This window comes from Mauremys mutica, chromosome 2 (assembly GCF_020497125.1).
Source record: "Mauremys mutica isolate MM-2020 ecotype Southern chromosome 2, ASM2049712v1, whole genome shotgun sequence".
NCBI classification, from domain to species: Eukaryota; Metazoa; Chordata; order Testudines; family Geoemydidae; genus Mauremys; species Mauremys mutica.
The window spans coordinates 62,874,916-62,890,639 of NC_059073.1; the positions used below are offsets into that span (position 1 = coordinate 62,874,916).

The following is a 15,724-nucleotide window of genomic DNA, read 5'->3' on the forward strand; positions in this document are numbered from 1 at the left end:
GGATATGGGGAAAGCGGTGGATGTGATATATCTTGATTTTAGCAAAGATTTTGATACGGTCTCCCACACTATTCTTGCCAGCAAGTTAAAAAAGTATGAATTGGATGAATGGACTATATGGTGGATAGAAAGCTGGCTAGATTGTTGGGGTCAACAGGTAGTGATCAACGGCTCAATGTCTAGTTGGCAGCCGGTATCAAGCGGAGTGCCCTAAAGGTCGGTCCTGAGGCCGGTTTTGTTCAACATCTTTATTAATGATCTGGATGATGGGATGAGTTGCACCCTCAGCAAGTTCGCAGATGACACTAAGCTGGGGCGAGAGGTAGCTACGCTGGAGGGTAGGGATAGGGTCCAGAGTGACTTGGACAAATTGGAAGATTGGGCCAAAAGAAATCTGATGAGGTTCAACAAGGACAAGTGCAGAGTCCTGCACTTAGGAAGGAAGCATCCCATGCACCGCTACAGGCTGGGGACCGACTGGCTAAGCAGCAGTTCAGTAGAAAAGGACCTGGTGATTACAGTGGATGAGAAGCTGGATATGAGTCTACAGTGTGCCCTCGTTGCCAAGGAGGCCAATGACACATTGGGCTGCATTAGTAGGAGCATTGCCAGCAGATCAAGGGAAGTGATTATTCCCCTCTATTCGACACTGATGAGGCCACACCTGGAGTACTGTGTCCAGTTTTGGTCCCCCCACTGCAGAAGGGATGTGGACAAATTGGAGAGAGTCCAGTGGAAGGCAATGAAAATGATTAGGGGGCTGAGGCACATGACTTATGAGGAGAGGCTGAGGGAACTGGGGTTATTTAGTCTGCAGAAGAGAAGAGTGAGGTGGGATTTGATAGCAGCCTTCAACTACCTGAAGGGGGGTTCCATAGAGGATGGAGCTCGGCTGTTCTCAGTAGTGGCAGATGACAGAACAAGAAGCAATGGTCTCAGGTTGCAGTGGGGGAGGTCTAGGTTGGATATTAGGAGACACTATTTCACTGGGAGGGTGGTGAAGCACTGGAATGGTTACCTAGAGAGGTGGTGGAATTTCCATCCTTAGAGGTTTTTAAAGCCTGGCTTGACAAAGCGTGGGCTGGGATGATTTAGTTGGTGTTGGTCTTGCTTTGAGCAGGGGATTGGACTAGATGACATCCTGAGGTCTCTTCCAACCCTAATCTTGTATGATTATTTTAGTTCTTCCTGGAAGTCTCTGATTCCCCTTAATGTGCATTAACGTGTCTTCTGTCGCTGCTGTTTAGTCAGGGAGAGAGGCTTTTGATATTGGCATCCTTCTCTGCTAGTGCCAAGCTTTAGTACCAGCAAAGAGTGATGAGATAAAATGGGCAATTTTGGTATCCGTTTAGATACCTTTTCACTTCCATTCTAAAGAAACTAAAAAATCTATTTAGCATAATCTGTTTAGATTGTTAGTTGTGGAGGGCAGAGACTGTAACATATTTGTACAGTGCCTAGCACAAAGAACTCAATCAGGTTGGGCCCCATTAGAAACTACCACAGTAGAAATGTTTAATAACAGCATAATTTAAGTTTGTCTCTAAATACATAATGAAAAATTCAAGGTTTTTGACTTGGTTCATGCTGATGACCTATGTGAATTTCAAAGGGTTCTTAAACAAGTGCAGCAATAATAGCTGCAGTACAGCGCTTAGCACCTACTATTTAGAGCTTTGAAATCAGAGGGATTTACAGAGACTGCTAAGTCAAGAGGGCTCAAGTATACATAACCATGAAAAGAACAACATAGAAATTGCCCCCCATGTTGAAAATCCTGTGGTGACTTTTGAAAGATTTCTCCTTCCCACAGTTGCTGCATACCAACTTGAGCAATATTGGCAGTGTCAGATATTGGAGAGACTAACCAGAGAAAATATAGAGAAGCCAACTAAATCAAGCAAATGCTTTAAAGTATACACTTCAGAATGTACACTATTGCATTATTAATATTGTATAAAATGCTTCTTCATTGCGTATTGCCTGGAAACTCATTCACTTGCAGTGACTCAAAAGAACTGACTCAGAATTGCTTTGTCCTTTCAAACTCTCCTCTCTTATCTTGGGTTGTAGCTCACTTGTTAGAAAATCTAATATGCAAGGTGCTTTGTCCAGTTCTCCTTTCTGTATATTTAGGAAGGTTGCATTTTTTAAATTGTTACTTCTCACTTTCATTCCTTCTTTGCCTAGATGTTAACATTCTGCAGAGACCTTGCACCTATGTGCAACTCCTTGCCAGATCAAGGACTTAGTTCACACTTTCCTTTTAAACCAAGTAGGAACTTTCTGTTCTAGAATACCATGGCTACAGTGAGACACATCTATAAACTGCTGAAATTTAATGGGGAAGAAATGAAGCATGTACATTTTTAGAAGGAAATGTCATAAATGAAATGTTTGCCAAAATTATCATTTTTCCAGTATCGTACTATGTGATGATAAACTTACTAAACTATTATTTTCCATGTTATAGTATAAATCATTCTGTATCTTTATCAGTAAAAATATATTTTCATATTGACTTGTTCAGTCATTAATATCTATATAGTAGATATATATACATATTTTTGTTCTGTTTAGTGTATGTGATTTTTTGTTGTGATATTAACTGTAGTATTTGTTATCTTTTGTCCCCAGCTCCAACTGTAGATATAGCCTGAGAGCCGTCTATGGGGGGGAGGATTTATGTGTGGGTATTGTGGGGTTCATGGGGAGTGGGATGTATGTTTCTGCCTCTCTGCCATCATCCCCATCCCAGCAGAGTGTGCAGCTCAGTTAATACCACCTGAGGATATACTGGCTTTTTTGCAGAACCCCTCTATGTAATATAACCCCCTGAGAGGTTTTCCCAAAATAATTCAGTAGCTTCACTTGAACAGTACTGGCAGGGAATCCTAGAGTTGATGCAGAAGTTCTGGGCCTCTATTCTGATACCACAGGCCTCCAGCACATCTGTGGCTTCTAGAAGCTGAATCCCTGCCCAGTCCACCACAGTGTTTTCTCTCCTTCCCTTCCACTCCCAAATCTATTATGATGTTGGGGGTAATTTAGCAGAATTTTCCAGTCCCTGGGTGTGTGTGTGTGTGTGTGTGTGTGTGTGTTTTCTCTCATGAGAAGAGGTGATCTGGCCCTTCACTGTTATCAGCCTGTGTTTTTCCTTACTGTGGAAATCTCACTCAGATTCATGGGGAAGGTTTTATTTCAGTAGCTTGTACCTTAGCATGTCTGTCCTGTATCTCATGGTCACCATTCTGGTTCATCTACCATCATGGTTTGAGAGTAGAATCATAGCCACGAAATAGTAACTTTTCTAGTTCCTTTGAAGATTTTAGGAAAGTGTCAATAAATGTCAGAAGACAAATAGCATAGGGAAAGACCTACAGGCTGTATGGTCTCAAAATTTTACTGTAATTTTCTTTCTATCTACAAGATCTATTTTAGGTTAAATAGGGAAGAAAAGTTATTACAGGTTATCTACAGCAATACAAAAACACACAGTTCTGACAGCTCACTTCTTTGCTACTGAGGAATAAAATGTGAGGCAACGCATAGTGAGACTACTACCATTTGTTCTTTCCCTTCCTCACTGTAGTGCTTTTTCTTTCTTTCCCCATCTGCCTGTGTCCTTTTTATCTATTTACATAGTGCTGTGCAGTTGGAGAAGTTTGCTAGAGAAGAATTTCTTTCCCAAAGGTCTCAGAGTCTAACAGCACAGAGGCTACATAATGGAAAGAACAAACAGAATGGCTGTGAGCGTTGGAACATAAAGTGGAGATATTCATGGGTGGTTTTTTTTAGGAAGGAATGGAAAAGAGACTGACTAACCATGATTAGAAAGCTGTTTCAAGTATACAGACCAGTTTCCACAATCAACACTTTTTGTCATCTCCTCTTACATTGTCTCTCTCTCTCGTTTTTTGTTTTGTTTTGTTTTTGGGTCCCCCTGCATCCCCTTTCCTTTTGGTCTCTTCCTCCAGTTTTCTTTTCTGTTTTTTTTTGTTTGGTTGGTTGGTTGGGTTTTTTTGTTTTCTCCTACCTCTTTTTTCTTTGCCTTTGTACTTTTATTGACAAGTTTCTTCCTATTTTTTGTCTAATGCAGATTGTGTATTTTTGTATCTACTAAAGCAGAAGCCCAGCATGTGTGCTTGATGCATGGGCAGTCTCGATAGAAAAAATAGCAGGCTATGTCACTTTCTTTCTGCAGCCCTTCCATATGTAAAACTAGATGCAGAGGTGAAACTAACTGCACTCATCTGGATCAAGTTGTGCTCTGTGTAAAGTGAGGGTTCATAATTTGCTTTTTATGTGCGGCTTCAGGCCATTTTCAGCTATCCAAAGTACGTTTAGGTTGTGGGAGAATAACTGACTGGGAAGTGTGGTGGGTATTTACTCATATATAACCGACAAAGTATGTTTGACCCACTATGCCTAAATACTATAGAGTAAAGGCTGCTGAGTTTATGAAAGTTCCTGTTGAGTTCCATTACACAACTTACTTTTTCTTCCCATTTTCTCAGGATACTGTGGCACAAGAAGTTAACAGTCCCCCGTTTTAATGGGAGGGGCCTAGAGGCGGAGTGTATTCAGTGATAAATTCCTTAGATGTTTGACACAATGCCTCTACCATCCACCCGTCTTCCTAGTCTGTTGGTTTGGGTCACTTCACTTTGGAGGACTTTTTGGTACCTTTGTTTGGATATTGGTTGAAGACTCTGACTTCTTTGTTCTGTAGCAGGAAGGGAGGAGAGATGACAACTTATTGAGAGAGATCATTGCTCATTCCATATCTTGATTTCCTGCAGTATAGAAAATGGTGTCTGTTTGGACACAAGCATGTTTTAATGAAAATATCAGAGGAGTTAGATATCACTGATTGTGACAAACTGTTCATTATAGTTGATGTATTGCTGTACAATATGCTTGTTGGCTTTCTGAACTGAACTTCTGGAGGATAAATAAAGCATTAACATAAATTGCTATTAGATTTTTTAAAATTCAAAGTGGCAAAACTGCACAAATCATGTAGCTTGTTTTCTGTAAGTAGAGTTGTGTAGAGCTGGTCCAAAACTGAGATGCCTCCTGCTGGCTATTGAAATGTAATTTATAAAATTGGTTTAAAAATTCTGGATTGTAATTCTGAAACCAAGAAAATGACAGTGTGGTTAGTTAGCACAACTTCACCGGTCAGAACTTCTTTTCATGACTTAGACATAACCATAAAAACAAATATAGATTTAGAAACCGAGCATATTAATTGTGAAGAGAACTTTTTAAAGGCCTTTATAAACTATTTTATCTTGTCTCTGTCTCTGCCAAGTTGAACAGGATGCCACCTCTCCCTGTCCTGTCATTTCACTGCACAGGATAACAACCACATTTCTTCCCAGTGTTACTCAGATGCCCACCTAGACAAAGCTGTTTGGCTTTTTTGAGTTCCCCTGTCCTAATAGGTTAGTTTCACTTCGTATTAAAAATTAGGGTATCTGACAAGACTGGTTGATTTCTCTGCTGCAGTTGGAAACCCAGCAGATGGAGGTCTAATTAAAAGGTATATTAGTTTTCAGTTTCTTGGTGAAGTTATCAATAGCAGAAAGGAATGCTCTAGAATTATTTATTCATAGAGAGGAAGACCCAGAAAAGGGGGTGGAGGTAAAGTAATGGAAAGTTCCAAAGATGACTGAGGAAAAAAGAGCTGTTTCTCCTTCCACCAGCAGAAGAAAAAGATTTCAAATAATCAGACATCTTGTAGGTCCAGACTGATATGAAGATGGAGCTGACTTTAGGCAAAGCATCCTGGTAGAAATCCCCCTTTTCCAATAATTAGTGCATCTTCCTAGGTGTTACCTCTAAGCCTGCCCCCATATCTTTTATTTTTGGCCTCTGGCTAGTAGGTTTAGACCTTTGCCAGTATGTATTTCATACATTTGTTTTCAAATCCTGAGACTTGAAGAGTTAAATCGGTTTCTTGTGGGATTTTCTCTAATGAAACTAGCCACCCGGTTATGCTTTCTAATTGGGAGAAGAGAAGGAATGCCAGCCACTCCAGAAGTAGTGCTATTAGATTTCAAACTGTCATTCACTGTTTATTGGAAGCATTACCTTAAGTTTTCCTCAACATTTGGCAGGCTTCCCTCTGTTCCCTAAACATATACAACTCAGTTTAATTTTATCATAAAAATTACAAAGAGTAGCTTAATGTTATTGTGATTGTATCTTTATTACAAAATGAAATAGAATTCTTGGGAAAACAAAATTTTATCTAGCTTGAGAAGGATTCTCTTGACTTAAAATAGTTTTTATAAGAGAATTTAATATTTGTTTAAAAGAGAGGGAACACTGAGTTATGAAATGGCTTTGCTATAAGTGAGTTTAATGAGAAATACTAATTTCCTAATCGATAAGAATCTGCAAATACTGTTTCCCCGTTTGGCTCATCTGACATGAATATTTTTTTTCCTGGACTGTTGAATTATTCTCCTTTAGACTGTTAATTTAAGAGTGAAAAATGCCATGAAATCCATAGGCATAATGGAGATACCCAGTTATACCGAACAAGGTCAGCTCCCAGATTACTGCACTGGGCAGTACAGCATGGGGACGAGGTGACCAGCCCTCTGTGGAGAAAGAAGTGGGTTAGGACTATTTAGAAAAGCAGAACAAGCACAAGTCCATGGGGCCGGATACGCTGCATCCGAAGGTGCTAAAGGAGTTGGCAGATGTGATTGTGGAGCCATTGGCCATGATCTCTGAAAACTTATGGCGAATGGGGGAGGTTCCGAATGACTGGAAAAAGACTAATGTCGTGCCCATCTTTAAAAAAGGGAAGGAGAAGGATCTGGGGAACTGCAGGCCAGTCAGCCTCACCTCAGTCCCTGGAAAAATCATGGAGCACGTCCTCAAGGAATCAATTCTGAAGCACTTAGAGGAGAGGAAAGTGATCAGGAACAGTCAACATGGATTCACCAAGGGCAAGTCATGCCTGACTAACCTAATTGCCTTATATGACAAGGTAACTGGCTCTGTGGATGAGGGGAAAGCAGTGGATGTGTTATTCCTTGACTTTAGCAAAGCTTTTGATACGGTCTCCCACACTATTTTTGCCGGCAAGTTAAAGCAGTATGGGCTGGATGAATGGACTATAAGGTGGATAGAAAGCTGGCTAGATCGTCGGGCTCAACGGGTAGTGATCAATGGCTCCATGTCTAATTGGCAGCCAATATCAAGCAGAGTGCCCCAAGGGTTGGTCCTGGGGCCGGTTTTGTTCAATATCTTCATTAATGATCTGGAGGATGGCGTGGACTGCCCCTCAGCAAGTTTGCAGATGACACTCTACTGGGAGGTATGGTAGATAAGCTGGAGAGTAGGGCTAGGATACAGAGGGACCTAGACCAATTAGAAGATTGGGCCAAAAAATCTGATGAGGTTCAACAAAGACAAGTGCAGAGTCCTGTATTTAGGACAGAAGAATCCCATGCACTGTTACAGACTAGCTAGGCATGGCTAGGCAGCAGTTCTGCAGAAAAGTACCTAGGGGTTACAGTGGACGAGAAGCTGGATATGAGTCGACAGTGTGCCCTTGTTGCCAAGAAGGCTAATGGCATTTTGGGCTGTATATGTAGGGGCATTGCCAGCAGATTGAGGGATGTGATCATTCCCCTCTATTCGACATTGGCGCAGCCTCATCTGGAGTACTGTGTCCAGTTTTGGGCCCCACAGTACAAGAAGGATGTGGCAAAATTGGAAAGAGTCCAGTGGAGGGTAATAAAAATGATTAGGGGCCTGGAGCACATGATATATGAGGAGAGGCTGAGGGGACTGGGATTGTTTAGTCTGCAGAAGAGAAGAATGAGGGGGGATTTAATAGCTGCTTTTAACTAACTGAAAGGGGGTTCCAAAGAGGATGGATCTAGACTGTTCTCAGTGGTAGAAGATGACAGAACAAGGAGTAATGGTCTCAAGTTGCAGTGGGGGAGGTTTAGGTTGGATATTAGGAAAAACTTTTTCACTAAGAGGGTGGTGAAGCACTGGAATGGGTTACCTAGGGACGTGGTGGCATCTCCTTCCTTAGAGGTTTTTAAGGTGAGGCTTGACAAAGCCCTGGCTGGGATGATTTAGTTGAGGATTGGTCCTGCTTTGAGCAGGGGGTTGGACTAGATGACCTCCTGAGGTCCCTTCCAACCTTGATATTCTGTGATTGACTTCAATTTGTATTTCAGTGATTGCTAATATATATTGTCTTTTTAGGTGCTTATCAACCTCTAGTTTACCTTGGTCAATAATTAACCTCTGGTCAATAAATCTAAATGTTCACTTTGAAAGAATACACATCTTTCTATTATTGAAAAGGTCAAACCTCTAGCTCTGTCTTGTAGCTAATTAGAATTTCTGTTTTGAAATTAAAAAGGAAAAAACTAGAAGTTCATACTGTTCAACTATAAAGATACTGTTCAACTATAAAGATAGCAACTTCAGTTTGTTGTACTTTGGGCAGTTTCAGGGCATTAGATTCTGTTTGTAAAGAAGTGATCATTTTAAATTTTGCTTTGAACCGTACATATTTAGTGTGTCCACAATTGAGAAACTCCACTTCTGAATAATAAATTTCATTTATGGAGAAAGGGGGTGGCTGCTTAATTCAAATAATTCAGTGCATGTGAGGCTAAAGTACTACATCATTTCTTGGTTAATGATCATGTTCAAAGGTAACTTGTAATGCAATCTTATTTTTCTATCATTTCTAAGTGAAGAAAAATGTCATGACTGAATGAAGGGGTGGTTTGTTTGTTCGGTTTTTTTCCCAAATACTCTGTGCATGTTTGATCGATGCTTACGATTAGAACCAGAAATTTTGCTCTGATGATACATCAGTATCACTCTCTTTTTCTGTGATGAATATTAATAAGATTTTATATATTGATCCTATATAATTTTATTATTTGACTGTCAATGTCTTTCCCTACTGTAATCAGAGCAAATTCTGTGGAAATCAGATTCCTTAATGCCTAGTAAACACCATGTGTTTCCTATGAAAGATGTTATAGTTTGCTTTGTTGTGAGTAGTAAGTAATCTGGTATCTGAAGATATATAAATTTCTTAAAATTAGCTACACAATGGTTTAATGTTTTGTCACGATGTCTAGAGTCTAGACATTTAAAATACTGGGTAAAATTAAGCATTTTTCTATATCATTGACCTGATTATATGAAGGATGGGGAAAGGGTTGAAGTCTCATAAGAAATTCATTATTTCTAAGTTGCAATAATTTAAAAATGTAATAATATGTCTGAAGTGGAAATGCTACTGGAGTATGTTTTTGTCCTAGGTCATTGCTTCAATGTGAGCAGCTGTTTGCAGCCAGCTGTATATTCATAAAGGAAAAATTGTAACATCTAGGCATATATGACTGGTTTCTTAAGAGCACAAGTGAGAGAGTTTTTATAGGTAAAACTGATAGAAGTTATGAATGTAATTTTCCTGTTAATTCATAAAACAGACTTGCGAAGTTTGGAAAGACAGGATATAATGCATAGATTGATAAAACAGCCTAATGTTAGAGTTGTTTGTCCTCAAAGAATTATACTTGTTTTAATTGCAGTCTTCTCCCCCGCCTTTTATATCTTTGTCTAAGCTGTTTGGGACAAAGGCTATGTATTGAAACGGTGCCTAACACAAAGTGGCCCTGATTTTGTTTAGGGCAACTGGGCACCACTTTAAATATTAAATATCTTGGAAAATAGAGATCTAGCTCATCTTTGTTTTGATATTGAATTAATAATTAGTTGCAAGTTACATCAGAAATGAGTTATAGAAACACTTGAACTGCTCATGATGGTGCTTGCTGTTTTAAACTGAAATTTGGTTAAAAAACAAAACAAAAAAAACAACTTGGTATTAGTCCAAATAGAAGTTTGACTTTCCACCTGTTAACAAATATAAAATTAGAAGTGACTGTGCATATTAATATTACCATAACTATGCTTTTATTAAGAATTCTAATTCGCTGTTTCCTTTTTCAGAGGAAATAAAAGCTGAAACAGAAAAACAAAGGTATGTAGTAATTCTCTTCCTCTTACTAAGCAAAAATAATTTGTCTTGTGAAGATAGGAAGAATATTCATATAGGCACTTGTATAGTATTTATTATAAATTTAAGTATATTATCCATATGCTCATCCTGAAAGGTGCTGAACATCTCTTGTGAGATGAATAATAGTCAGGAGCTTGCCTGCAACTGCTGCTCCCGTCTGTTGCAGCTGTCGTTTAACTGAGAGTGAGCACAAAGATTTGGAGGGTTGTGGGGAGAGGATGGAATAGATTGGGGTAGGGACCATGTGGGAGGTAGACTTGGATTGGCTGTTGTGGGCAGTTAACTGGGATGGGACCTAGAGTCAGATATTGAGATTAGATGAGCAACCAAGGAAGGAAGAGACTGGGATTGGCTGGGCGAGGAGCTCCAGGGAGACTGAGATGGGGAGCCCAGAGTTGGAGGTTAGTACTGGCTGAGCAAGGAGACTGTGATGTAGAGACTAGGTAGGCTAAGGGAAGAAACTGGCACTGGGTTGAGGAGTCAGGGGTAGAGAGACAGATCTAGGACAGGCTGAATGGGACACATGCAGGATATATAGAGGCAGACAGATTTGTGACCATTAGAGAACACTCCCCCCAGAAGTTGGAATCGAATCCAAGCTTCTAGAGTGTGTGTTTCTCTGCTGTCAGCAAATCTGTGAACACCCTGGCAAACTGGGCATTTGTTCTGATAGTCTTTAATTACATGATACATAGGACTCCTGCCTCATTCAGTGCACAGGATGAGCTGTGCTCTAGGGATAAATCAGAGCTGAGTAGTGAAGGAGGCTATTGTCTGTAGGATTCCTGCCTCATTTGCTGCAGAAATTGGGTGGTATTTTGTGAATGAGGCAGGGGATGAGAGAATGCTCTCATGGCTAAAGCAGTTGAATGCTACCCAGGGGATTTGGATCCTATCCCGGCCTCTGCCACAGAGTTCCCATGTGATGCTAGGCAAGTCACTTAAACCAAACTTTTCATAGGCCAGTAATTGTGCGTTCCTCATTTTCTGGATGTCCATCTTGAGACCCCAGGGTCTGATTAAAAAAGGTAAGGTAATAATTGGAGATATACCAATCTCCTAGAACTGGAAGGGACCTTGAAAGGTCATTGAGTCCAGCCCTCTGCCTTCACTAGCAGGACCAATTTTTGCCCCAGATCCCTAAGTGGCCTCCTCAAGGATTGAACTCACAACCCTGGGTTTAGCAGGCCAATGCTCAAACCACTGAGCTATCCCTCCCCCCTTAGGGGAGGGATATTTGTAGCAATATTGAATAATCATAGCTGCAACTGAAGGCAAGGGGAACTGCTTTGGAAGATATGAAGTATCGCATATTGCTTTGTACTCTGAAAAATTAGACCCTAGGCTCCTCAGATTGGGCATCTAAAATGTGTAGACATTTCTTACCTTAATCTCTCTCTATCTGAGTCCCTTCCCACACCTCACAGAAATGTTGTGAAAATAAAATTAATGTTTTGAAGCACTCAGATGAGCACCATAGAAAAGTCCATGAGGAAATTAATAATTCTCTTCTCATAGCACATTTGAATAGTGTTCAGTAACTAAGATATGCAACCACACATTGAACAATGAGGATAGGACAAAATATTGATTAGCTTTTTATACAGTGAGCATCATCCATCTTGTGCATTGAATGAGGCAGGAATCCTGTGGAAAAATAGTATGTGATCATGTAATTAAAGACTGTATCACAATGCATATGCACAAAGGGGCCTCATCCAGATTGCATGTGCAACCTCAATTCTGACATTTTATAGTTTTGAGTGTTAGGCTTTGTAGCCTTAATATTTTTAACACAGTTGTTTTGTGAGTGTATATAGTTTTTTTTTGTGTGTGTAGTGTACATATAATCCTTACCTATGATGAAACATTTTGTAAATCGACTTTTATTTTGTTTATATATTTTTCAGGCATGTCTAAAGATTCTAATAGTGGATCTTCAGTTTCCTTTGTTGCTTTGGAGGCACATAGACTTGTTAGCTATGGATGTAGGATGTACCCCTCCTACCAAAGAGCTATCAGTTGTCTTTGGCTGCAGAGAAGGTAGAAGACCTTTCTTTGCAGAGCATTAGGACAGAGAATCTTCTTATTTTTCTCCAAAATTCATTTTAAACTCCTTTTCTTATCTCACATTGGATATGTAGGTAGTTAATAATTAACTCCACATTCTGATTAACCTTTTGAAAAAGTTTCTTTGAGGTGTTGTATGGCTCCGATCTGCTGTTGGGGCAGACCCCAATCTAGTCAGGGAACTCAGGGGCAAGAAATGCTTGTCATGCTCCTTATTTAAGATTGGTACTAATCAGGGTGGATTGATTTAAAGCCACAATGTAAACTATGATTTAAATCACCAAGTGGAAAGCCTCAGTTGAAGTTATCGATTTTAATCAACTTTTCCATTTGTATTTCAGTTATTTTCTAAAGAAAGGTGAATTCTCATTGATTGATGTAACCACTAAAACCATGTTGATTTACAGCTAAATACAGCCTTTACGGTAGATTTAGTACATCTTTTTGCTATCTAGAAGGGTATACTACAGCTATACATTTATTTAATCAATTAGATTAGTATTTTCAGATTCTTAATTATTAATTTTTAGTATATTAGAAAATGGTGAATTACATTGCTTATTTACTAGATATTTAACTTTTTTCTCATGATTTGTGTCAAGCTGCCTTAAGAAATTAACTGGAATTTAATTAAACACTCAACTGTAAATTAAGTTTAGTTTTATTAAGCAAAACCTTTATCACTTTCACATGATTTATTAAAGGAACAGAAGGATTAATTGTGTCTGTGAATTAAACTTACTATTTCAGGTCAGTCTGGGAAAATTTTCAAATATGCCTAAGTGAAAGTGATTGGAGCTTAAGTTCATACTCATCTAACTCTCTTGAAAATGAGACAACAGTCTTCTAAGTTACTTAGGCTATCCTTCAAACTTTTAAAACTAGTAGATATCCTCTTCCTCCTTGTTTTTATTCATAGACTGGAAGAGAGAGATGTTTTCCTACCTTTTCACCTCCCAATCGATTTCTCAACCTTGAATGAATCAGTCCAAATGAAGAAAATATTCTAAGAGGCTACTGCTGCAAAAAGCTGGGTTAATACTTCAACAAACTCTGGTTCCAGGTGCTTAGCTAGTGACTTCAGTGGTGTGACTCTCTTTAAAACATCATCGGCAAACGTACTGCTTGAATGGTTCACCTCCAGCCCTGAAATTTATTATGGTTGACATGTCTGATAGGTGATTATTAGATGCCTAAGTCATAGTAGAAGCATCTTCTTCATCCATTAAGGATCAACCCTGGCACTTTAGATTGAGAATATTGGCAAGAAAATGAGGTGGAGTAAGCGTTTGATCCATCCACTTCTTTACTGCCTGCAATTTAACTTTGTTGTTGGGTATTTCTTTCTTCAGTGTCTCTGGAAGTTCTTTATGAATTTCAACAGCGTCAGCAATATTGCAGCAATCTTTCTGCAGTTTTTTCAAGGCTATGGAAATAGATTTCCTATATTCAGCATATTTTCTGTATTTCTCTTTAGTCCAGTGTTGACTACTTATATAGTTTGCTAGCATAGTAAGACATGGTAAGCAGTCCATTACTTATTTTTGCAGCATTCTTTACTAACTATTTGATGCAGATTGTTCAAACGTGTCCACATCATCATCTTAAGTCATTGCTTTCTGAGGAACATTTTTCATAATGTTGTTTCATTCCGACTACCAGGCCTTGTATCTTTGTTGCATTGTTTACATTTGGCAGGAGTTCCTTTTTTACCCAGAGATACAGGAATTTCTTGAAATATTCCCAAATAGGGTTTTTTTTATGATTTGAAGCTATGACATTTTTTCTCCAGTTTCTAGGTGTTGAAATCAACACTAGAGGCTTCACTCTGGAAAATGTTGTCCCTTCTTCCCACACTGTCCTGCTTTGACACCAGTGTTGCTCCTCTCTGGTTGCACATTCTGCTCCTTCTCCCTTGTTACACAATTCCCTGCCGCACCTCTACCTCGAGAAAAAAAAAAGACCAAACAACAATCCGAGACTTCCTCTTGTGTAACCCCCATTAGACTGCACTGCAATATTTTAGTTGTTTAGCGACCGAGAAGGAGACTGTTGAGAAACTAATGGATTTCTGTTTATATCTCTCTGGACACATGCAAGGAGACAGCAAGGCCATTATTTCACATGCCCAAAACCATCCAGAAGTAAAGGCTGGTAGATCAGTCTTATTCCATGAGCTAGAGAGCAAGTTTCCATGCTTGGTAGAGTCATAATTTCATAATTTTAGAAAGGAGCCAATCTGAACTCAAGCAGGAAGAAGCTATAAAATAGGACTATGAGATACCCAGGTGGGTTCAGTGGATGATCCTGATGAGATGAACAATGGTGTCTCCTGGAATCAGAGGCTGGGTCCCAACATCTATGATGAATTTGCCAGTCCTTTGCATTCAGTAGCACAGCCCATGGGTCTCCCATAGAATCGAACCCTTAATACAGCATATAACCTATTGTACCATTATTTATAAAGTTTGACCTCAAAAATTAGATGGGTTTCCCCCCGATTCTTTCTTTATATAAAAAAGCAACTTTTAACTCAAAGCTTTTGATAGAGGCTCATGGATTCATCATATTTATTTTTTATTTAAATATTTAAAGCAGAGCCGTAACAAGAAATTGTTGCGCCCGAGGGAAGGGCCGGCTCCAGGCTCTTCGGCAGCAATTTGGTGGCGGGTCCCTGAGTCCCTCTCGGAGAGAAGGACCCGCCGCTGAATTGCCACCTAAGAACGAATGAAGCAGCGGTGGCAATTCGGCGGCAGGTCCTTTCCTCCAAGAGGGACTCAGGGACCCACCGCTGAATTGTCGCCGAAGAAGCGGCGGTGGTAGAGCTGTTGCCGAAGCGCCACCGATCGCGGTAGAGCTGCGCCCCTCCACTTTGATTGCCCGAGGCAAGTGCCTCACTCGCCTCGCCTTGTTACAGCACTGATTTAAAGAGATTATAGTAAGTTTAGGCCTTAAAACACTTTCTATTACATTCAGATTTAATTTTAAACAGGTTTATTGAAAAAAATTTAAATCCAGTTTAAATAAAAAAAGACAATGTTTTTTAAAAAAACATTGTTTTTATCCATCCTGCTACAAATGGAGGACGAGTACCAAACACTACCCAGGATCAATGCCGCAAGCGAGGACAAGCTACATTGTGCGTAACAAGTTTCCTAGGCCTCTTTTTAAACTGGTTGCCAGGTCTGCCTCAGCTGTTTTTTGTGTGTAACCACAACCCTCATGGTGGACTCCAAAGCAGGAGCAAGGCTTTCTTGTTGCTTCAGACAGCTTTGTCTGCTCATGAAGCTAACTGTGAACTCAGCAGAGGTGGTCTCCTGGGTCTGTGAAACCCTTCTGACTTCTAGGTCTGACTCAGATGTTCATTTGAGTAAACAGCTCCACCTTGCAGGGGATCTCCCTGCTCTTTCCGAGCATCAGCAGTAGTTGAGCCTACCTGAAGATTCTGTGTTCAGAGACAAGTGGAACATTATGGTTATTCAGCTCCTTTTTAAGGGGCTTCCTATACTTCAAGCAACAGCAATGACCTCTTTCATCAGGCTATGCTGGGGCAGGTCCTTAATGTTT

General features: G+C 39.8%; 1 protein-coding gene across 1 annotated transcript in view; it reads left to right on the forward strand.

The window, feature by feature from the left end:
- ARFGEF1 (ADP ribosylation factor guanine nucleotide exchange factor 1) overlaps positions 1-15,724 on the forward strand; it is a 172,473-nt gene that overhangs the window by 49,894 nt on the left and 106,855 nt on the right. The window contains exon 2 of the mRNA XM_045006311.1: positions 10,018-10,048. Coding sequence (XP_044862246.1) covers positions 10,018-10,048 — 31 coding nt within the window. The remainder of the gene's footprint in view (positions 1-10,017; positions 10,049-15,724) is intronic.